The sequence below is a fragment of the Stigmatopora argus genome, chromosome 24 (genome assembly GCF_051989625.1).
Source record: "Stigmatopora argus isolate UIUO_Sarg chromosome 24, RoL_Sarg_1.0, whole genome shotgun sequence".
Taxonomy (NCBI): domain Eukaryota; kingdom Metazoa; phylum Chordata; class Actinopteri; order Syngnathiformes; family Syngnathidae; genus Stigmatopora; species Stigmatopora argus.
In genome coordinates this window covers 2,869,157-2,893,643 of record NC_135410.1, presented here as the reverse complement: position 1 = coordinate 2,893,643, position 24,487 = coordinate 2,869,157, and the positions used below count along the sequence as shown (strand labels likewise).

The window sequence follows — 24,487 nt, the reverse complement described above, 5'->3', positions numbered from 1 at the left end:
CCTGTCGTTCGAGCCAGCAATCATTAAATCTTCATTTACCCATTGCTTATATTTTGTCCAACTGCCATTCGTCTTGCATTACTCGACAACTATTTGCGCCTCGCGCCAATATCCTGTGACGACCTACACACTTCCGCTTCATGTCTGTAGTTTTATTGTGCTTTCCGCTAACAGTGATTTCCGCTAACAGAATTACAAGGACAATAAGCCACCCAAAAAACGGAACGGCATGATAAATAGACACAAAAAATATTTTTAAAATGTATTCTACATCGATCTTTTGCACTAGGTCTTAAATGACTCAAATGAGATTTTAGACTTAGTGGAAAATATCTTGGTATTTTAGACTTTTTTAGGCCTAAAATTGAAAATGTCTATTTTTAGACATTTTTAGACCCACGGACACCCTGAATGGAAGATTAAACGTTTTTTAAGTGTGTGTATAGGTATCTAAGTTAATTTAATCATTTAAGTCAAATTTAAAGTTTGTTACGTTACGAGCGCATCCGTCAAGTCTATCCCCCTCCCCCCCACTCTCTCTCTCTCAAGGCATAATGGTTGACTACTTCCTTTAAAAAAATATATATATATTTTTTTAAAAAGGATTTTACAAAAGCTTGCTGACTTTAGTGTACAAGTGTACTTTGAGTAAATAAACCTTGTTAAAGTGTTGAATTACATAAAGTAGCCCTGGGCAATATGACAAAAAATGTTATCACGATAAAAAAATGATCTGTTGAATTTTTGCTCTTTGCGTCCAACTTGTTTACCACCCCTGACATAAACTAGCTCCAGCAGAAGAAGCACAGTCTGTGACCTTTACACACATTACTAAAACCTGTCATTTTAACAGGGTGTGATGGACATTTTATATCCGCTTCAGATGCTATATAAGATGTAGCCACACTACTTACCTATTAGTTGACTTCCTGATTATCGTCATCCTGCTGCGAAGTTTGAATGAATTGGGGGGTGACTGGCTGGAGTAAGGCTGCAGTAAGGTCGAACAAGCAAGCCCCTTTTTTGTTCCTTTGTTGTTTATTTCTGATGTCCAAACAAATGTTGATCTATGGACGGGCACTACTACCCCAGCTATAGAGGACCTGGGACTGCCCGCCTTCCAGCGATATCTACTTAACGACAAACGAGCAGTGGAAGTTGCAAATCCTCTTTTCAATTTTGGAGATATAAATGGGCCTGTTTTTGGTTTTTTAAATGCGTCGTCTTCTTTTTCCAGAATTTTCTGATCTTTGGGCAAAGCTTTAGGGGACGACTTTCTAAAAGTCTTAGCTTGGACCACAGCAGAAGAGGAAACCCATTTGTACTTTGATGCCCTGGCACCTGTAATGATTGAACTTAGTTTCCGTGACTTTTTTGCAGGGGTTCTTTTGGTAGCTGGGGATGAAAAGGAAATTGATCCATCTTTAGAGCTTACTGTTGAGTTGACATTTACAACTTCATTTGTGAGTAAGGAAATTGAGCCACTTGGTCTGGGTTCCACTACTTCAAGACCCTCATTTTTAAGCCATGTGAACTTGGATTTATTTCGAAGCATTAGCCTGCCCATGGCTTGTCTTGACTGAAGTTTGTCTTTCAAAGCTTGATTTGAGAACTTAAAAGGTGAAGACTGAGGTGCTGAACTTGTACTTTGGACAATCTTTTTTGTGTAGTCTGTTAGTTGGGTCACAGTGTTGCTGGTATTGCTTCTTAAAAAAGGTTGATTCTGTAATTGTCCAATGAGCATAACACTGGTCGGATGACTGGGTTTGCCTGAAAGACAGCTTTCTGATGAACTACTCGGTTTTGTTACTGGAATGCCAACAGTTTGTTCAACTCTTTGTTGGTGGTTTTCATGTAGAGTATGCTTAGCTAACATGGCTGATTGTGGGACAGTAGCCACTATTTTAAATTTATCTCTTTCTGCTGCGAAATTTTGAATCACTGTAGTAACACTTTCGTGTTGTACTTCATTCTTGTGTGGCACACTAAATGCAGCATATTGTTTGGATGAACCACTTTTTTGACCAGGCTGGCTAGATAGCAGTGCATTGTGAGATGAAACTTTAACGTTTGAAGGATGTTGTGGAAAAGATGAGGAAGTATTGGACACATGCGTCTTATTTTTTAGGGAGTATGTTTTCTTCCAGCTACCATGCCTCGGAAGAAGATGTGAGCTGTGTGCACTAATGAAAGAAGTGCTTTGGGTCTTCAAGCTCGACGATGATGAGCCTTCTGGCAGTCTCGGCACGTCGCCATGGACAGTTTTATGCTTATCGATGAGATCTGAAAATTTGATAATTAAAAAAATAATAATAAATCAACATGAAAACTAAAAAATCTCATATGGACTAATACGTACAGTTAGACCTGGGCGATATGACAAAATTGTTAGAGCGATAAAAAAAAATCTCCATCGATAGACAATTATCACAATAACTACCACATCTTTTTTCTTTCAAATTTGAACCGTCAAACTTCTGTGAATTTGTAAATAACGTACTTTCACCATTATTCACACGCAAAAAAATTCAATTGTTCCCTGCAACAATCCATCATTCCATCCTGCCTGAAATCTGCCACCATTATCCCTGTCCCAAAAAAGCCAACCGTTGACAACCTGAATAACTATAGGCCTGTTGCACTCACGCCTGTGATTATGAAGTGCTATGAAAAGTTGGTCGCCCGCCATATCAGGAATACAATCCATCCCTCAGTTGACCCTCACCAGTTTACTTATAGAGCAAACAGTTCCACTGAGGATGCTGTCGCCATAGCTCTAAACACAGCACTGAGCCACCTGGAGCACCATGGGAATTACGTGAGTATGCTTTTCATTGACTATAGCTCAGCCTTCAACACTATAATACTGGACTTTCTGGCTGACAAACTCTCTCACCTTGGACTATCCTCTTCCATCTGCTGCTGGATAAAAAACTTCTTAACCAACCGACCACAAACTGTTAGACTTGGTCCCCACCTCTCTTCCTCCATTACACTGAGCACTGGCTCCCCTCAAGACTGTGTAGTGAGTCCTCTTCTGTACTCCCTGTACACATACGACTGTGCACCAACCCACCAGTCTAACTCTGTCATCAAATTTGCCGATGACACCACTGTGGTCGGACTCATCTCAGGAGGGGATGAGTCGGCCTACAGAGATGAGGTCAACAAACTGTCTTCGTGGTGCTCGGTGAACAATCTCACACTGAACACCACGAAAACTAAAGAAATCATCCTGGACTTTCGCAAACACGGCACAGATCTGGTCCCACTCCTCATAAATGGAGTGTGTAGACATGGTCCAGTCCTTTAAATTCCTGGGGGTCCACGTCACGGATCAGCTTTCCTGGTCTACAAACACCACGGTAGTGGTGAAGAAGGTCCAGAAACGACTCCATTTCCTCAGGGTACTCAGGAGGAACAACTTGGACACTAAGCTTCTGGTAACCTTCTATAGAGCCACTGTGGAGAGCATCCTGGCATACTGCATTACAGTGTGGTACGCTGGAAGCACAGTAGCAGACAAAAAGGCCATGCAGAGTGATTAACACTGCCCAGAAGATCGTCGGCTGCTCTCTGCCCTCACTGGAAGACATTGCCAGCCCTCGTTACCTCAGCAGAGGACGGCCGGGAACATTGTCGGGGACACATACCACCCTGGTCACAACCTGTTCCAGCTGCTGCCCTCTGGCAGACGCTACAGGTCTCACAAAGTAAGGACAAATAGGCTTAAGCACAGTTTTTTCCCCACATCCATCAGGACTCTAAACTTATGGCAGCACGACACACAATCCCTTCTGTGTAATAACTTCAGGGTGAGGTAACATGAAGGACGTTGGGCGGTAATCTGCCTCCTACTGGCTGACTGAAGGTAATTGAGGAGACAGTGTAAGTGAGGTTGTAAGTGATCCTTTTTTTTCTTTGCCGGGAAAGCGCACCTTGTGGAGAAGCACTACCAATTTCGTCACACACAATTGCTGGGTATGATGACAATTAGGCTTTTTTATCGAGTCAAAGATGATGACAAAGCCTATGTTCAATTATTATTATTATTATTATTATTCAATGATGAAAGTGACCATGTTACAGTGGTACCTCGACATACGAGCACCCCGACATACGAGCAATTCAAGATACGAGTGAAATTTTGAGCAAATAAATATCTCTGGATACGAGACAAATTTCGAGATAAGAGAAAGCCAGGTGGCCAAGACATGAGAGGCTGTTTGTGATTTTAGCGCACTGTCTTTTTGCCTCATCTCTTTCGTGTATAACAAATATATCTACGAGCACTGGGCGGAGCGTTGCATTTTTTTCAGTGTTTTTTTTCCCGTCACTCGAGCGATCGCTAATACGATGAGTATATATTTTACTTCTCGTTGGCAGGTGGTCGTGCGTTATCCTATTGTGAGGACATTTGTGTGCATCATTTTCAGAATATTTTGAAGGGAATACAAAAGCAAACAGCCCATCGATAGTGAAAGTCAGGGTGGAGGTGGGGAAAATGCAGCCAACCCTGGAGAAGAAAGGTATCAAACTTTAATACAAAATTAGAATTAAGTTTAGTGTAAGGTTAGATTAAATTTATTTTTGAGTGTGTCTGCATCGTAATCCAAATGCATTTAAATTTGTTTATGTAATGAAACGTTGCCGTGCAAAAAGCGCCCCCCCTCTCCGCCCCCTCTCTCTGTCCGTCTCTCTCTCCCCCTTCGAAATCTGTATAATTTTAGTACTATTAACCACATTTTAGTAATATTAAACCACTAGTTATGTGTTACTTTGTTAATATATGGCGAATTAGAAGAAGAAAAACATTTTTTCCAATCCAATATCCTGTATTTGGTGTTTTTCAGAGGGTTGGAACGAATTAATTTGTTTTTAGTTCATTTCAATGGGAAACGTTCGTTTGAGTTACGAGAATATCGACATTCGAGCTCAGTCCCGGAACGAATTAAGCTCGTATCTCGAGGTACCACTGTACTTTACTTTTTAAGAAAAGAAAATATAAAATATGAAGATTTTTAAAAGTCTTTTTGTTGTTCTGTTGTGCAATAAACTCCTTACATTACAAATTTACACCAATTTCGTCACACGCAGTTTCTGGGTGTGATGACAAGTAGGCTTTTTTGTTGTTGATAATGACGACAGGGCCTATGTCCGATTATTATTATTAAAAAGAAATGAATCATAAAACCTGCAAAAACTTTGCCTCCATTTTTTTGCAACATTTTCAGAACATTTACATTGAATAGGGAAACGTGTTGATATCAAGTAAGAAAAATATTATAGGCTGTCCTCAAATTAGGACAGTGGGTTAAGGACATTTTCAATAGGGCTGCTGTTTGTGAACAGGTATTTACGAGGCATTTAAAAAAATTTAAAAAATTAAAATAAAGCAAGAAAGGAAGCGCCAGGAAGAATTCACTCATAAACGCTCATTTTGACCGTGTTAGTGTCCTTTTGCGTTCATCTTCCGTAACGCACGTCCTCGTAAGGGTTGCAGGGTTTGCCGAAGCCTATTCCAGGTAACTTCAGTCGGAAGGCAGTCTACATCTTAAACTGGTTGCCAGTCAGCCACAGGGCACAGTGAGAAAGAGACAGACGACCATTTGCACTCACAATCGAGTCCGTGTCTGCCCGCACTGAAATAGGACGAGTGAACCACAACACCATTGGGTAGCTGAAACAAAATGTTCAGCTAAACTGGGTTAATTACTAAACTGAACTGTCAAATTCATAGTTCGCCTGGTATAAACCCAAAAAGTCTGTAGTCCCAAGAGTTTGGACCCAGCCTCTTTAAACCCTCAAATGTTTGGCTAAATTAAAATAGCACATATGCCTGGGCAATGAAACAATAACAATAATAATCCTCATGTGAATTTATCAACAGAAATAATAAAAATGTTTGATAAATGTCGATAAATTTACACTCTAGTTACACCACCCGAATACCAAAAAGGTCAGCGCTGAGGCGACGTGAACTCTAGTTCTTGGGCAATGTTCAGGAGATAAAGAATGTGATAAGGAACAGCCAATCATTTCGCACAGATAGTGGTAGAGCAGCGCACACAGAGCATGAAAGTGAAAGGATGATAACGCCAAAATGAGCGATGGTGAGATGCAGGCAAACCCCGAGCATGTCCACTAAAAGATCCAAGTGAAATCTCAGTCCTGTACTTAATCTGTACTTATGGATGGACGTGAGGCAAACAGGATTGACTTAACCTGGTAATTGTTCAAGACATCAGTCGGCATGACTCTTAATTCTCTCTCTAACGTGAATACAGCACTTCCCAGAAGGAGTTATTGATTGGCTAACATAGGGCAAAATGTTAAGGGAAGACAATAAGAGAAATCCTGAAAGGGTAGGGCGGATTTCACTAGTTTGGCTCTTCTAAACACAGACACTAAAAGGATGTCTTTCTTAAATAAAAAAAAATACCTCTGCACAAACAGCAGCCTTATTGAAAACTTCCTTAAAACATTCTAACCCACTATCCTCATTTAAAGACAGACTAGTAATTCATCTACTACTTGGTATAAATAAGTGTCCCTATTTTATACAAATGTTTGGAAAATTTTACAAAAATCTAACAACTTAAAATGGGTTAAATTCATCCAACTTGTATTTTCTTGAAACGGCGGCGCGAGGTAAATTGACAGTTTCTTTTTAGGAGGGTGAAAATAGTCTGCTTACCAATGGTGGCTTGAGTTGATTATTATTATTTTATTTTGTTTTAATTTGTTTTGAAGGCAAATAAAAACATAAATAAAGATACTATTCAACATTTCTGCAGGTTTTATTATTCATTAGTTTTCAGTGTTAGGGGGGAGTTGTCTAATCTCTTATTGTGAAACAGAAGAAAAAAAACACTTTTTGAAATCATCATTCATTCATTCATTCATTTTCTGAACTACTTTATCCTCACTAGGGTCATGGGGGTGATGGAGCCTATCCCAGCTGACTTCAGGCCAGAGGCAGAGGAATCGGTGGCGAGCCAATCGTAGGGCACGAGAAAACGGACAACCATTCACGGCCACACTCATACTTAGGGGCAATTTAGTGTCCAATCAGCCTATCACGCATGTTTTTGGAATGTGGGAGGAAACCGGAGTACCCAAAGAAAACTCACGCAGACCCAGGGATGAACATGCAAACTCCACACAGGGGGGGGACAATCTGGATTTGAACCCAGGACCCCAGAGCTGTGAGGCCGACGAGCTAACCAGAAAAGTAAAAGTTACTTTCATAATTGAATGACGAGTAAAGTCATGTATTTACTTATTCACAGAACTTTGAAGTTTAAATTTGAAATACAAAAGATGTGATATTTATCATAATTATCAATAGACTGGAAAAAAACATGGTGTCATATCGCCCAAGCCTGCTTATAGGTACAGCAATAGCAAGTGCTTTAAATACAAAATGCTTCGTATGTATGAAATTTAACATGCAATACCAGACGTTATACGGCATGTGAAAATTTTTGTTTTGTTATTATTCCCCTCTTATTTGCTGTGACAAGGACTGTACATATCGATTATTTATCGTGGTGTTCTTGTTATATCAAACATTAAGATTAATTAAAACTTCAAAATAGTAGTCAACCGATCATCACGTTCAGTAAGTCATAGAGGCAGAAATGCAAACGTTGAAACTATTGAAATGACTAATCAATTGAATGAGGTCGCATTTGTAATTCAGCCAAGGTACACCATATACAGTTATCGAAGAAAAACGATTACTATCTTAATTAGAAATTAACATCCGACTTTCACGACGTCAGTTAATTCTGTTTGAGGTGTGAATACGGTTTACTGACGTAAGAGCCAGTTTAAAAACAAACCTTAATGGTCTAATCGAAACAACAAATGTCAACTGAACGGCCCAGCAGCCACATTGACGACTACTATATATGTTCTCTAAAATAACAGTCACGGAAGTAATTTATTCCCACCAATGCTTACTCTGTAGAAGATCTATTTGCCGTTTTAAAGAATCCCGTTTCTCCATGTTTATCGCGTCTTTTCTTCTTCACCTAGTTACGTGTTTGACAAACACGTATTTAGTCTATTAGCGCCCCCTTCTGTTTCGGTAGACTGAAGACTGAATCAGGGGCAAGAAAAAGAAATACGGTGTTACTGCAAGAACTATTTAACCCACTTTGACTCAAAGTGGGTCATATAGTTTTTGATACTCAAAGTCTTTGAGTATCGAAGCTCAGTCTACAATCATCACTAGATATTCAGGACCAAAGCTACCAATATTTAAAATAAATAAATAGAATAAAGAAGAACTAGACTTTATTGTCGTTGTACAATTACCATTAAATTCAAAGTGCATCTCTTTAAAAGTGGACCCATGAATAAGCACAATAAAAAAAAACACAGACGGACACGGGCATTTGCTTCATATCGGCAGTGTTTTACGACCAATGTTCCCTCTAATTTTTTGTTTGTCTGGGCAGAAAGACAACCTCCATGAGCACACTGAGTACCGGTGTGAGCAACATCATCATTGCTCGCTATGGGCACACACCAGTATCACACCTTCCATAAGCAGGTGTATGTCTACTACACATAAATAATTTAGTAATAATAAAATGTAATGATTAATATCTATAAATGGGTGGCCCGGCGGATGAGTGGTTCGCGCGTCGGCCTCACAGCTAAAAAAAATAAAAAATTGGGATTTTATTTTGTGTGCTCCATATGATTTGCTGTGCGCAGAGAAGACGAGAGTAGTGTGCAATTGCGCACGCGTGCAGCTTAGAGGGAACATTGTTTACGACTACAGTTAATTAAATAAAATAGAAAAAAAGGAAGAGGAAACAAAACAAGTGGAAATAAAAATGATTATAAGGATAGAAATAAGAAATAGATTGGATAGGATCCAGCACCCCCACGACACTAATGAGGATAAAGCGGTTGAGAAAATGAGATGAGATGAGAGGAGATTTAAAAAAAATATCAAAATAAATACATGAATCAATCAAGGTAAAATATGAATATAAATCCAAGAATAATTAATAAGATACAAACATTACCATGAAATTAAAATTGAATGTGGCAATAAATATATCACAGTAGCAATAAACGTGGGCGGCCGGGTGTTGCGAGTGGTTAGCGCATCAGCCTCACAGCTCTGGTGTCCTGGGTTCAAGTCCAGGTCGGTCCACCTGTGTAGAGTTTGCATGTTCTCCCCGGGCCTGCGTGGGTTTCCTTCCACAATCCAAAAACATGCCTGGTAGGCTGATTAGACACTAAATTGCCCCTAGGTATGGGTGTGAGTGTTCATGGTTGTCCGTCTTCTTGTGCCCTGTGATCGACTGGCCACCGATTCAGGGTGTCCACCGCCTTTGGCCCGGAGACAGCTGGAATTGACTCCAGCACCCCCCGCGACCCTAATGAGGATAAAGCCGTTCAGAAAATGAGATGAGTAGCAATAAAAATAAATGTACTAAAAATATCTATAATCAATACTTAAAAGTAAATAAAATAATAAATATGAAATTTAATACACCATTCATTCATTTTCATCACCGCTTGTTCTTGTCAGGTTTGCGGGATGCTGGAGCTTACCCCAGCTGACTTCTTGCAAAAGGCAGAGTACATTAGGAGTACACTCTAAACTGGTTGACAGTCAGTCATAGGACACACATAGAGACACCGACAACCATTCATCCATACTCACAATCACACCACCACTGAGTGGTGAATGATCCCACACTGCCCAGAGCAAAGTCAGGCGAAATAACCTCTGTATTGACTGAGAATGCACTTTCCCACCCACTGTGCCGTGGCACACTTGTGTGCTGTGAGCGATAGTCAGGTGTGCCGCGGGAAATTACCTAGCAAGAATTTATACTAGCCCTGGACGATACTACAAAAAATGCTATCATGGTAAAAAAAAACAGTCAATATCAATAATTATCACAATTCACATTCTGTGAATAAGTCAATGAATTAGTTTTCTCGTTATTCAATTATGAAAGTACTACGTTACCATATTTTAAAAGAAAGGAGAATATATGATGATTTTAAAAAGTATTTTTGTTGTTTTTTGTGCAATAAAGATAACACAACTCCCTCCTTACATTACAAAAAGTAATGAATAATAAAACCTGAAGAAATTTTGACAGCCATCTTTTTTTGATGAATTTGCCTTCAAACAAAAGTTGCTGTGCAATGTAAAATAAATAAAATAATCAACTGAAGACATCATCACCATTAGCAAGCTGATTGGTTTATTAATTGGTATACTTTAATAAAGGGAGAGACATCGGAGACATAATCTAGCATTAAACTTGCAAGTGAGAATCGATCCTGGCTCGTCCTCGCCACCGGAGCATTCTGAAGAAAGGCACCTCTTCTGTCCATTTAGTCACACATAATCAAAATCCTTAAGGTTAAAATTAAAAGAACTGGATCAAAAGCCTTAAATATTCAGTTTTTTATAGATCGAAAACTGTTTATTTGAGCTTTTTTCTTAGTAAGGGAAAACATCTTTTAATCATTTGTTTTTCATTTCAAAAGGAGAAAAAAATTAAAATTATGTTCAATAATAAAAAGGAAAACAGAAAATATTTATATATATATATATATATATATATTATAAAATGCTTTTTGAACTAAAAAAACAAAAAGAGACAAAATGGATTTAAAAAATTGCAATTATTGATTTAAAAAGGGGAAATCACGAAATGTAATATCTATAATCTTAATTTGAATTTGATCCTAAAACAGAAAGTCGGCACGATTTATGAGTGGCGGCTGGCCCGCCAGTCGCACCCGTGCTGAAGCCACGAACCAGATTTCCCGTGCCGGCTGGCCCGCCAGTCGCACCCGTGCTGAAGGCTTGAACCAGATTCCCCATGCCGGCTGGCCCGCCAGTCGCACCCGTGCCGAAGGTCGGCGGCGGCGACTCTCCGGGCCCCCTGGACGAAGGGTCGGCAGCGGCGACTCTCCGGGCCCCCTGGACGAGGGGGTCGGCAGCGGCGACTCTCCGGGCCCCCTGGACGAGGGGGTCGGCAGCGGCGACTCTCCGGGCCCCCTGGACGAGGGGGTCGGCAGCGGTGACTCTACGGGCCCCCTGGACGAGGGGGTCGGCGAATCTACGGGCCCCCTGGACGATGGGGTCGGCGGCGGCAACTCTCCGGGGCCCCTGGACGAGGGGGTCGGCGGCGGCAACTCTCTGAGCCCCCTGGACAAGGGGGTCGGCAGCGGTGACTCTCCGGGCCCCCTGGACGCGGGGGTCGGCGTCGGCAACTCTACGGGTCCCCTGGTGACCCCCCACGAGCAGCCAGGGTAAGATGCTCGATGACTTTTCTAGAATTCTGGTGTCTGTTAAGGTCAATCGGCCATCACTTAAAGGGCCAGCGGGGACGCCCGCCGGACCAGCCACTCCCAGTCCTCGCCAAATGCCGGTGCGGACGCCCGCCGAACAGGCCAATCCCACGCCTTGCCACTGGCCAGCGCGGACCCCCGCCAGACCGGCCACTCCCAGGTCTCGTCTCGGGCCGGTGCAGACCCCCACCGGACTGGCCACTCCATCTCTTGCTTGACGTGCAGTGTTGTGGCAACGTTTTCTCATGCCGACAATGAGGCTGCTCATTTTGTCCTCCTCCGATAGCTCCTCTGGGAGACTGCCGACTTGCTTATCCAGCACGTGTTCCGCCTGTATGGAATTTCAAGTGACATTGTCTCAGAGCAGGGGCCCAAGTTCACCTCCCATGAATCGTGTTAGGAGTAGCTTGTTATTGTTTTTTCCATTGCCTTCTCACTGTGTTCTGATGTTTGTTTCCTTACTCTTGTATGTCCCTCCTGACTTGCCGTTCGCTCGCGCAGCTGCTCATGATTCAAAATTAGTTCCTGTGGCAGGGAATACGACACATTACCAATTACAATGAAAATATTGTCTGTTAACGCGGATGCCTCACTAGCAGAGGAACTAAACCGTTTCTTTGCCCGCTTTGAGACTGACAAATCGAATTCAGTCTCAACACATCCACCACCCTGCAGCAGTACACTGAAGCTTCAGGGACATGAAGTGAGACAGGTACTGCGGACTGTGAACACCAGGAAGGCTGCTGGCCCTGACGGAGTACCTGGGAAGGTGCTCTAAGCCTGTGCTGACCATCTGACTGGGATTTTCACAAAGATCTTCAATTGTTCCCTGCAACAATCTATCATTCCATGCTGCCTGAAATCTGCCAACATTATCCCTGTCCCTAAAAAGCCAAACATTGACAGCCTGAATGATTATAGGCCTGTTGCACTTACGCCTGTGATCATGAAGTGCTTTGAAAAGTTGGTCGCCCGCCACATCAGGGATACACTCCCTCCCTCAGTTGACCCTCACCAGTTTGCTTATAGAGCAAACAGGTCCACTGAGGACGCTATCGCCGTAGTTCTACACACAGCACTGAGCCACCTGGAGCACCATGGGAACTATGTGCGGATGTTTTTCATTATATACCGTAAAACCCCTATTTGAGCGGCACCTTTAATAAAACGGCACCTTGGTGGAAGAATTGAAAAATAGAATGGCACCCTCTAATTGAACGGCACCTCTAATTGAACGGCACCTCCAATTGAACGGCACCTCCAATTGAACGGCACCCTCTAATTGAACGGCACTTCTAATTGAACGGCACAACGAGAAATGTTTGAAAAATAGAGCAGCATGCCGGTGAAATAGAAGGTTTTTATCAACCTGAGAAGGTGGTCAGATGGCAAGCGCATTCTTGCCTGGAATTCATACTGTTGTCACATTAGCGATGCCACCAAGAAGCAATTGAAGAAGCTCCATATTGATGTGGCCGTGATTCCAGGAGGCTGCACCAAATTTATACAGGCCCCCGAGGTCTACTGGAACGCCCGATTCAAGGCCAAAGTCCGACAGTTCTACCATAACCGAATGTTGCACGGCGAGAAGAGCTACACCAAATTCGGCAACATGCGAGCACCAACCCAAGAGGGCCCGATTCAGACTGGTTTGCAACTTCTCCAGCAAGCGCGAGCCAATGCTGGCGACGATGAACGTGAACTCACTCAGACACTCGATGCTAATACGGAAGGTGATGTGGATGACGAAGACAGCTACAACAGCGACATATTCTCTCACTCTCTCTCGCTCTCTCTCGCTCTCTCTCGCTCTCTCTCGCTCTCTCTCGCTCTCTCTCGCTCTCTCTCTCTCTCTCTCTCTCTCTCTCTCTCTCTCTCTCTCTCGCTCTCTCTCGCTCTCTCTCGCTCTCTCTCGCTCTCTCTCGCTCTCTCTCGCTCTCTCTCTCTCACAGGTGGCGGTATGATTGGGAGTGCGGATGGTCGTTTGTCTCTCAGTGTGCCTGACGACTGACTGGCGACCGGTCTAGGGTGTAGTCTGCCTTTCGCCCGTAGACAGCTCCATTGACCCCGCAGCACTTTTTGGATGGACGGTATGGTAGATGAATGAATGAATGAATAGATAGATAGTGTCCTTAATTTTGTTCAGAATTTTTTTTGTGATTACAACACCCGACCACCAGGAAGAAAGGGGCGCTGTTGCGATGTGAACGCTAGTTCCAGACCAATGCCCTGGTGAAGAAGCGGATGACTGATGAATTGAAATGGAATTGAAATTGAATTGAAATTGAGCATGAAGGCAAAAGGACAATAACACGGGCAAAATAAGCGATTGTGAGCTGTAGTACAACACCGAGCCGACCCACTAAAAGATCCAAGTGAATTCTCCCTGATGTTTTCTTTTTTTTTTCTGTCCAAAGAGCAACCTTATTGAAAATGTCCTTAACCCACTGTCCTCATTTGAGGACAACCTGTAATATTTTTCTTACTTGATATCAAGATGTTTTCCCATTTTATGTAAATGTTCTGAAAACGTTACAAAAATCTAAAACTTGTAAACATGGGTTAAAATGGGCTAGATTCATCCAACTTTTTTCTTTTATTTTTTTGTAAATGGCCATATGTGAGGTAAATTTACTGTTTCTTTTTGTGAGGCTGAAAATAGTCTGCTTGCAATGATGATGACTTCTGTTTATTATTATTTTTATTTCATATGGCACAGCATCTTTTGGTTTGAAGGCAAATTTATTAAAAAAAAGATGCCTGGCAAAATTCATGCAGATTTTACTTTACTTTTCATAGTGTAAGGAGGGAGTTATCTTTACTGCACAACAGAACTACAAAATACTTTTTAAAAACATCATATTCCATATTCTTTTTATTTGTTATAAAGTGAGGTAAGAGTTAGTTTCATATTTGAATAAGGATGAAAGTAATTTATTTACTAATTCACAAAAGTTTGAAGTTTCAAATTTAAAACTAAAAAGATGTGATGGTTATCATGATAATGATCCATATCCACTGCTATTTTTTTTTTCTTATCGTGATAAAAAAAATTGTCATACCGCCCAGCTCTAATATATGAAAGTTTTTGCCCCCTTTGTGACATCACATATTATACTGTTACGACTGAATACTGTTACGAAAGGAGTAGACGTCGTTCGCCCCCCTCTACCTCGAAGGCTCATTCCCTACATCCGTCTTCCCTGCGCTTCCTCTTTTCCCTTGTCATTTGACGCTCGCGAAGCATATTTAGGCAACGGACTCCACCAACAGCGACGATACTCAAAACGCAACAGTAAGTAATGTGCTTTTGACTGACAACCGGGAGTTCAGACATTTTGCCATTCTTTTTCGTGGCTTAACTCTGATAAAGGAGCAGTCAGTATTTTGCGGACTGGCCATGGCCATGTGTTAACCTCGGCTAGCAGGCGGAATGAGGCATGTAGCAGTAGAGTCCATGTAGCAGGACACAGGCGGCAAACGACCGCTACTTTGGATGTCAATATGTCCAAATTATAACAACATGACGCCGATGTTGAGGTTCGAAACGATATGGCCTTCTTACCTCGCTATGTTTTATTTTTGCTGTCCGTTCGATTCTTATTCCATGGCTACAGTTGGTTCTTCCATTGTCCATAGCGAGGTTACTCCTAAATTCTTAGGACAATGCTACATTTTTCTTGATTTAATTCCGCAGGTAATCCTATTATACGATGATCTGCTGCTATACAAATATTATAAAACGTAATTTTTCCAATCATGATAAGAATGGTTAATCTCCATGGTTTTAAATTACAGTCATACCTTGAGATATGAGTTTAATGCCAACCACAGTCAGGTGGAACTTTTAACCAACCTGACAGGTGAGTCTGAAAACAAAGCTAACTCAATCCAACAAAATGAGGGTACATCATCCTCTACAGCACATGTCAAACCGATTCCGCCGAGGGCCGCAGTGGGTCTTGGTGTTTGTTCCAACCGATCCAGTGCCGACATTTTAACCAATCAGGTGTCTTCTAAAATAAGTAGCACCTGACTTTAATTAAATGATTACACTTGCAAAAGGTATCCTCTTGTTGAGTGGGAATGAAAACCTGCACCCACTGCGGCCCGTGAGGACCGGTTTGACACCCCTGCAAGTAGAGACCCCGAGCAAAGCTACAAAGTCATTTGGGAAAAGGTGCTGCAGCAAGAAATTTTCATTTAAAAGTGAGGGTCAGAATGATTTTAGGTTAACAACAAAGTAAAAAAAGATAAATCTGATAAAAACACAAGCTCGCCATCTGACCGCGACACTAGTAGACTGATTGTCCGGAACTCAGAATGTGCTAATGTATGGTTTCAGCGAAGCATATATGAGCATGCAGAAAGTCGCTCCAGTGCTGGTTGACAAACTCATCCAAAATAGCTACCCAGCTGAATGCGTCAGCTTTAACTCTAGAAAACTGCACGTCATCCAATAAGGTCTTAAAGAAGAAAAATATTTGACAAACTGATGACCACAATAAAGAATCTAAGCCATTGACAGTTCCAGACTCCATGGACAAGTCACCTCAGTCTCTGAGTTTAATCACACCAAGAACTTCTCGCAAAGGGAACAGCCTCAAGTTATGACACCTGTAAATGTGATCTCACCAGACGACAGTAACAACACCTGCTCGACAGTCAGTTAATGGACTATCACCAATTTGATGTGATACATAGTTGGAGAAGCCACTTTATGATCGTGCCGAAGCTGCCTTCTACGAAAAAATATATATGGCAATAATTCATCCAAACTATCCATGGCAACAATGGCAACAACAGCTTCATAGTAGATGAGCGAATCGTCGTGTAGGAAAAACAACCAGTTTTGCTAGAGAAATAGGTGGTTCTTCATAGGCTGCACTCTATCATGAAAGAGGAGGAATGAGCTGAAACACCTCCGTGCTACTTTCCTTCACCCAGAAAGTAAGCCAGTGTGGCTGGAGGCCCAACACAGAAACCTCAATGGTTATCTTCACAGTCCCACCAAGGGAAAAGTATGATTCAACCAGGAGAGATTAGATTTATGGCATTTCATTTCCTTTCATTTTTAGTTCTGTACATGAGTTAACTTTTCTTTCTTGACATTTTTTTATATTTCTTCTTAATTCATTCAGTTCATGAATTTGTACTTATTTTTTTCCATTTTGTTAGGGAATGGTTGTTTGAATTGACCATTGTGTATTTGTTCACAAGTTTCAGTTTATTTCTTTATTTGGGTTGTTAAAAGTATCATTCTAGTTTTGGGCTACATCATATCTCATTAAATGCAAGGCATATAAAAAGACTACATGCCACTTTTAAAATGTATTTTGTGATGTAAAACAAGAGCAAGATAAATAATGAGAAAAAGTTCCCCATTAATATGGCCAATACCATTTAAACTCGATTGGAAAAACAAAAGGAAAGCTTTAAACAGGACATAAAAACAAAAAACTTGGACAAAATGTGTGGGCACCATCTTACCAACTGAGGAAGGGCCAATGATCAGAAATTGGGAAATAAATTTTTGATCAACAATAACCTAAATTCATCCAAATTGAATGAGTGGAAGCATACATGCCAATATTTCAAATTGGTTGTTATTACCTCAAGATATTAATGCTCCATTTCCCTTCCCCCAATATTTTTGTCATGATATTTTGCAAGTCCTAAGAGCTACTGTAACATGAAATGATCTTCATGTCAGTAAGGAAACAGGATGCTTTCCAAGGCATTTAATGTACTATTAAATAGCAAGGTACAAAATGTCAATCTAGGGCTAAAGGTGTAGCACGCCTTTGCGGCATAAATGAATCTACAGTGTGGCATTCTTTTGTACATTATTCAGCTGGTGGAACCATGTTAATGTTAATGTGTTCCGCCGTGCGGTTAAGAGGGAGACACGGGAAGTGAACGCTCTTCCCCTCTTGAGATGCACCTCTGTTGTGGCGAGAGTATGCAGGCTGTGAATAAAAAAAAAAAATGTTACACAAGAAATGAAATTGTCTTTTCTGGAGATTTAAATATTAACTTGCTCGACAAATGACAGACAGACATTTACTTCTCTAGCAAACAATGTAATTAAAAGAAAGTTGATCTGCAAAATCAAATTTCTTTATGAACATAATTAATCCTGCAAAAAGGAACACTAAAGAGATCTGGAAATATATTTAAAAAAAACCTCACAGGAAATACTTCAAAGCACAGAGAAATAAAGGAATTACAGTTGAAGGAGAAAAAATCCACGGCCCGGTGGAGCAAGTGTTTAGCGCATTGGCCTCACAGCTCTGGTGTCCTGGGTTCAAGTCCAGGTCGGTCCACCGGTGTGGAGTTTGCATGTTCTCCCCGGGCCTGCGTGGGTTTCCTCCCACATTCCAAAAACATGCATGGTAGGCTGATTGGACACTAAATGGCCCCTAGGCATGGATGTGAGTGTGCATGGTTGTCCGTCTCCTTGTGCCCTGTGATCGGCTGGCCACCGATTCAGGGTGTCCCCGCCTCTGGCCCGGACTCAGCTGGGATAGGCTCCAGCACCCCCGCGACCCTAATGAGGATAAAGCGGTTCAGAAAATGAGATGAGAAAATAATCTGTGATCCAAAGGACATTTCTTCAACATTAAATAATTATTTTATAGACTCCGTTAAGGAACTGACACTTAACAACATCCCTCTTGTAGAATATCACCCACCAACAACACTAAAAAATAAGAATTGGTTTATCGGTATAAACTAATTCTTATTTTGTACAGTTTCACAGTCACAAGTTGAGAAAGATGTGTGTGGTCTCAAAAGCTCCAAAGCAAAAGATGCATTTAGTATGGATGAAACATTTATAAAATATCACAATTAATCTTGCATAGCACCATTAACTACTATTATGAACAAATCCATGAACGAAAGTCTCTTTCCTGAACCCTGGAAGTGGCTTAGCACCGGTCTTAAAATCAGGTAACCCTGCAATAACCAACCAGCAACTACAGACCCATAAGCATCCTCCAGCAGTCTCAAAAGTCCTGGAAAAGATAGTAGTGGAACAAATTGTGGATCACATTAACAGTAGTCAATACACCTTGAAGAGGTTGCAATTTCGCTTTAGAAAACATTCCACTGACGGCAGATTGCTTCTTTCTGGAAAACATAAAATGAAAATTAGGTAAAGGCGGTGCAGAATAGTGTGGCGGCAATGATTCCGCCTTCAATATTTTAGAACCCCTCACTACAGCATTACCCGTCTGTGTCTGTTCCATTTCATTTTTTCTAGCTTACTGTCCACAAAAAGAACTTCACCGCTGTTAGAGGCGGATCCTTCAAATATTCCCTACATTTTGTCGTCCGCTTGGCCACTTCTTGGCAATCGTGATGCTCCCTCTCCCCAGGAAGCGGCAACATGTAGTGCATCTTTCTAGTGTGAGATGCGGTTGCGACAGCAAGATGGTTATACAAGACAAATGCCTTGCTGGACAGAAAAACCTCATGTTCGTCTCCAACAACAATGCACCCACTTCATGAGGACCCCTATGGGTTAAAGAATGAAAGGGCACTATCGTAGAGCTCTCCACAGCCATCGAGGCTGCTACAACAGCTCGCACACAGTGAGGAAGTGCACAGGCTACCTTAGATGAAAAATAAGCAACAGGCATCACCCCCCCGAATTCCTGAGTCAAGACAGACATCACAAACACCCCTCTACAGTCCACCATTTGCACAAAAAAGGCTTTCTATAATTTGGCAGTGCTAATGTTCCACTAGACACCAGCACTTGTTTCAAAAAGCTTTACCATCTTCTCCTGTCCATTTTAGAGCAGAGCTCATTTTCAAACAGTCGTAATTCATGATTCAAGAAAGAGGAGCTACATGATCCGGATAATTCGGAATCCATGCTCTACAATAATTAGTCGAACCCAAAAATGACATCATTTATTTCTTCTTGTACAAATATGCTTTTGTCCAAGGACATGACACTGTCAGACCATTGCCAAATTCAATGGGTCTGACCATATTGTCATCAATCTTTTGGATCTGTTGTTGCAAACTGCATGCTATATTGAAGATTTCCTGCTGATCACCTTTTAAAGGTAGACCATGTTCTTCATTGTCATCCTCATCGTTGCCCGTTTCGTTCTCTTTCTCACTCCCTGATGGAATCATTTCGACGAGGTCCTCATCAGTTTGGGGAATGGGGGGGTTCTACATTACTTTTTGTAAGCAACCTGCCCGTAGGGCAGGTAACCATTCTATTCTATCTTCTATCTGCCCGAGGTGGCAATCCACCTGCCCTCATTTATAACGTAATACCAAACACAAATATGGTAAAACATTTTATGAGTACCGGTACAAAGATGAGCAGACGAAATCCCAAAGGGAACATGATTGATGCCCTTCGGCCTGCGTTAAAAAAAACATCCGTTGCTAAATGGCAGCGCCTTTAAGAAAACATTGACAAATATTTACACGAGCAGTGGAAATAGTTCACATACGCACCAGCCAATTGCGCAGAAGATGAAAATGTGTCACAAATGGCCACGCCCATGGCAGGAAACAAAACAGACGAAGCAATTATGATTTTCCTTATTTATTTTACAGCTCATAATCAAAAAGTTACTTGCCCTTTTGGGTAGCTGTGAAAATCTAATTAGCTGCCCCAAAAGAGTACTTGGCTGCCCTGGGCATTCGGGCAGTCGTTAATGTCGAGCCGTGGGGGATTGTTTTTGGATTTCGAGCAGTGTGTTGACGTGCTCTTGTCATGCCAGCTTCATGGCCTTTTCTACGGCGTATATCACTCATAATGCTGATTCATTTTTTTATTTCTAGTGTTTACCACTCGCTTGGTGTCACTTCTTTCTTTTTTTATACTTAATATTAAAAAAAAACACGATGTACTGAAGCCGCAAAGTAGTGAAGGATGACAGTAGAAGTTTTTGTTCATAATTCCACTAATTGTGTTTGGGGTAAGAAGAATACTCGGTACTGTCCCAAGAACACCATCCCGACCTCTCCATGATTTCTAAGTGGGAGAACTTGCAATATAGAAGGGTGTTCAAAAATAAACTGACTGTAAATTTGATGTATTTATAAACAAAATACACTTAAGTCCCAAAAGATGTAGAAGTATTTAAATCATTGAGCTTTTCATCTTTTTTTTATATCACACGATATTGGCATTTTAACAGGGGTCTGTAGACTTTTTATTTATATACCCAATACAGTGGTACCTCGACATACGAGCTTAATCCGTTCCGGGACTGAGCTCGTATGACAAGATTCTCGTAACTCGAGGTAAAGTTTCCCATTGAAATGAATGGGAAACAAATTAATTCGTTCCAACTCTCTGAAAAAAACACCAAAAACAGGATATTGGATTGAAAAAAATGTTTTATTTCTTATAATTCGCCATATATTGACAAAGTAATAAATAACGAGTGGTTTAATAGAAATAAAGTGTTTAATCTAACTAAAATTGGGCGGATTTCGCCGAGGGGAGAGGGGCTTCGTTTTTTTTTTTCTTCCACACAACGCACTCGTAAACAGAACAAACACTCCACCCTCACGTTCGCTATCGATGGGCTGTTTGCTGTCGTACTATTCCCTTCAAAATATTCCGAAAATGATGCACACAAATGTCCTCACAATCGGAGAACGCACGACCACTTGCCAACGAGCAGCAGTCTTATCAGCGATCGCACCGCTGCTCATGGGAGCTTCGGGGCGCTGGCTAGCGGCTCCTTTTAGCTTGTAGCATCTGTGTTCGCATCCCCTCGAACGGCGCCTATGATAGAGTTGCTACCGGGGATGCTGTTGCGAGCACGAGTATACTTCATTACCCAGAAAGCCCTCTTTTCCCCGCGCATGGGCGTTGTGCGTTTCCTGGTCTGAATAGCTCATCCGGTGCTCGTAAATATTGTTATACGTACACGAAAGATATGCAAAAAAAAAATGCCATGGCCACCTGGCTTGGTCGCATAACGAAATTTTGACCGCATCACGGGCGAATTATTCGATCGAAATTTCCCCCGTAAGACGAGCATTTTGTATGATGAGCGGTCGTATGACGAGGTACCACTGTATACAGTTGACCAGTTAAAAAACTTGAATATCATGAAATATTTATTTGCATAATTTGATTTGAAATGTTTTAATTTCATATCTAAATTATAGATTCAAGCTCCACAATTTAATATATATATAGATTTTGTTTATTTTTGCTTAATATGAACTTCCAGTTCACAAAACCCACAAAAAGAGCAGTTTAAAAAAACGATTACCGTGAGACAATCACCTCTCCTGAGTGTTTCTTAAAAGAAAAAAGTCAATGTGTTGTGGCATTGAGGCAATCTGCCTTTTGTATTGCCTCGGACAGCAGTGCTCAATACGTCGATCGCGAGCTACTAATTGATCGCCCAGTGCGACTTGGTAGATCTCATGCCAGTAAGATTGGATGCATTTATTTAAATATCGTAAACTTTTATATGGGACTTGAACTATCAGTCATTCGCCATTGTGCGACTAAGCACGATTGCTACATGCCCGCACTATGCTGACTGTTGACTATGTTTTCAAAGAATATAAGCATGCATAACTGTTGAACTTTTTCAGTGGCTGGGAAAAAAAATGATAGATCTATGTTGGCTCCTTGAAAAGTAGATCTTGGAGCAAAGAAGTTTGTGGAAGTTCATATTTTTTCAATGGTTGCTCTCACTGCTTTTGTTTTTGGGGTCCATATAGATTCTCATTGGGGTTTAGGGTTTCTGACAATTTGCTGGCCATTTTCGCAATGTAATGACATTTTGCAATTCTCGGGCATTGGCACAGGCAAATTGCATCCATGTCAATGTTCATTGAGACATTTGTTTAAGCAAAGGGATCTGCAAACAAGTAACAAAGATTGACATACATTAGAAAATAAGCTTATTTTTATTGATTTTATGGTGGGGTTAGGGTCCATCCTCATGCTTTTCTTTGATCTTTCATTAAGATTTTTTAGGACTTAATTCCTCCTTTTGTGGGTTTTATGAGGTGAAAACTCAAATTATGTAAAAATAAACCCAATTGTTTAAATTGTGTAATATATCCAATGACAGTTTAAATTTTTGAGTACATTGGCTGGTGTTAGCCTGTGTTGTGTTTGATCCCATTCCTGTTTATTTTTTTTATTTTAGCAACATGAGTACTGTAAACCTTCTGGCCCAGGAAAAGATCTGGTTTGAAAAAACCCGCTACGATGAGGCAGAAAGACGCTTCTTTGAGCATGTGAACAACTCTCAGTCAACACAGGCATTCTCTGTAAGTGATGAACTGCAGCCAGCTACATGCATGCCACAATCTCAAAGTGTTCTTCACAGAAGAATAGTAACCACCTTAATGCAAAGCCAAATTTTTGACAAAGAAATGTACTGAGCTTTATTTTGAAAGCATTTATCTTCATTATTTTATTTGAAAGTAATTTTCTTTATCGTGGAATCATTCCTCATTAGTGTTTATGGTTCTTTATCTGATGAATCTGAGATGCTGGTATAATTAAGGCTAAATTCACACTGCAATCCAACCTGGAGCTCAATTGAGATTTTATTTGCCCATTTGCAATTTTTTTTCATGCCTATGTGATTAGTCTAGTTTGGATTTTTGTCAAATCGGAACTGGCCTCATTTGCATGTGGAAAAAAATCTGTTGTCTGTCCAACACTGCTCGATATTTGTATGAAGTTACAGCTTTCCAAAAGTTAACAGACGCTAACAGGTAATTGTGTATAAAGGTGAAGAAAATCATTTTCTTTCTTACATACTGCATGTGAAAATGAGTTAAGTAAAATTATGATGAAGGGAGATAGAGACAGAGAGTGACTGGGACAGAGAGAGACAGAAACAGGGATGGAGGAACAGGGGGTACTCGGACGACTCGCCGAAAGACGTTTCGCCGAACGGACTCTTTGCCGAATGGACGTTTGGCCGAACGGACGTTTCGCCGAAACGGGATTCGCGCGCTCGCCCTGCCCCCGGATCGTGTGTGTACATGTTTTTCAACCTCGGCCCGCGGGTCATATACGGCCCGTTACAGATAACATTCATTTAGGAATAACAAGGGCATTTATTCACGGCCAAACACACGCAGAACAGTACATGACAGAAGAAATAGAGAAAAGAAAGGAGTAGTAACAGTAAGTACTGTAATGAAATTGTAAATCCAGAAATCTTACTCCAGAAAATTTACACCAGCATAGAAAATGATGAGATTAATCTTTGAATTAAACTTGCATCCAGAGGATGGTACTCTTTTCCTGACGGATTTTTTTTCAGTTGACTTATATAGTCTTATTCATGTTCATATTCATGTTCATCAATTTCGTCACACGCAGTTTCTGCGTGTGATGACAAGTAGGCTTTTTTGTGTTGTGGTAATGACGACATGGCCTATGTCCGATTATTATTATTATTATTATTATTATTGTTTACGTCTGACGGTGAGCAGTGTTAAGTGAATTTGTTTTGTGATCCATTTGTCACTCAACTACAATAATCCTTTTGGTGACCCTTGCTGACCCACAGCACTGGTAAAAACAACCTAAACCACTTGGCAAGACGACTAAAGCTGAAAGGAATGGTAAACATGCAAAACTTCCCCGAAATGCATGGCCATGCAAACCGACAGGGGCACACGTACAGTATATGTACACATACACACTAGCCTGAGATTTAGTCTTTTACTTGGAGCTACGTGCCTGACACTGAGAAAAAACAACACAATGAGAAACATCCCCACTTTTATTTGTTTAATAAAATAATAAATTAAACACTTTAATATTTTCACACACAGTTTACAAGAAATTACAATTAATATACGTTGGATGAAATTTATGATATGTTAGAGAAAAGACCAGTCAAATAGCATCTCACTTTTAGTTCTAGTGATGTGTGCCAATAAGAACAATATTTTAATTTTAAATAATTTCCCATTATTTTAGGAAATATATTAAAAATGATTTGCTGAGAACCTTAATTCAAAGATTAATCTCAACGTTTTCTATGCTGGTGTAAATTTCTATTTCTTCTGTCACGTACTGTTCTTAAATAATATCCCATTATTTTAGGAAATATATATTCAAAATGATTTGCTGAGAACCTTAATTCAAAGATTAATCTCA

At 40.9% G+C, this 24,487-nt stretch overlaps 3 protein-coding genes across 8 annotated transcripts in view; 1 reads left to right on the top strand and 2 right to left on the bottom strand.

Annotated features, from left to right (window-relative positions):
- Window positions 1-8,090, bottom strand: part of zc3h3 (zinc finger CCCH-type containing 3) — a 102,229-nt gene extending 94,139 nt beyond the window's left edge. Inside the window, exons 1-2 of the mRNA XM_077594621.1 lie at window positions 7,969-8,090; window positions 915-2,283 (exon numbers count right to left, since the gene is read on the bottom strand). Coding sequence (XP_077450747.1) covers window positions 915-2,283; window positions 7,969-8,014 — 1,415 coding nt within the window. The 5' untranslated portion in view covers window positions 8,015-8,090. The remainder of the gene's footprint in view (window positions 1-914; window positions 2,284-7,968) is intronic.
- A 2,596-nt stretch (window positions 8,091-10,686) lies between these two features.
- Window positions 10,687-15,302, bottom strand: LOC144069338 (uncharacterized). 6 transcript variants are annotated; one of them, XM_077594640.1, is made up of 3 exons: window positions 14,912-15,302; window positions 11,784-11,871; window positions 10,687-11,677 (listed from the first exon to the last, which is right to left on the bottom strand). In XM_077594640.1, the coding sequence occupies exon 3, from the start codon at window positions 11,612-11,614 to the stop codon at window positions 10,721-10,723; it is 894 nt and encodes a 297-aa protein (XP_077450766.1). In that variant the 5' UTR covers window positions 11,615-11,677; window positions 11,784-11,871; window positions 14,912-15,302; the 3' UTR covers window positions 10,687-10,720. The 6 variants fall into 6 exon arrangements, with proteins under 6 accessions (XP_077450766.1, XP_077450763.1, XP_077450769.1 ...); XM_077594637.1 differs by having other exon boundaries at window positions 11,809-11,871; XM_077594643.1 differs by having other exon boundaries at window positions 11,809-11,871; window positions 15,151-15,298.
- The window catches only part of eef1db (eukaryotic translation elongation factor 1 delta b (guanine nucleotide exchange protein)), a 28,708-nt gene continuing 18,699 nt past the window's right edge, over window positions 14,479-24,487 (top strand). The window contains exons 1-2 of the mRNA XM_077594646.1: window positions 14,479-14,641; window positions 22,509-22,632. Coding sequence (XP_077450772.1) covers window positions 22,513-22,632 — 120 coding nt within the window. The 5' untranslated portion in view covers window positions 14,479-14,641; window positions 22,509-22,512. The remainder of the gene's footprint in view (window positions 14,642-22,508; window positions 22,633-24,487) is intronic.

What these genes read in the sequence shown, in the direction of transcription:
- LOC144069338 (XM_077594637.1), bottom strand. Translation starts at nt 14,983, where the DNA reads ATGGACAATGGAAGAACCAACTGTAGCCATGGAATAAGAATCGAACGG. An exon ending in CAAAAATAAAACATAGCGAG is followed by an intron (nt 11,872 to 14,911) that starts GTAAGAAGGCCA and finishes TCCCTGCCACAG; the next exon opens with GAACTAATTTTGAATCATGA. An exon ending in GTCAGGAGGGACATACAAGA is followed by an intron (nt 11,678 to 11,808) that starts GTAAGGAAACAA and finishes AATTCCATACAG; the next exon opens with GCGGAACACGTGCTGGATAA.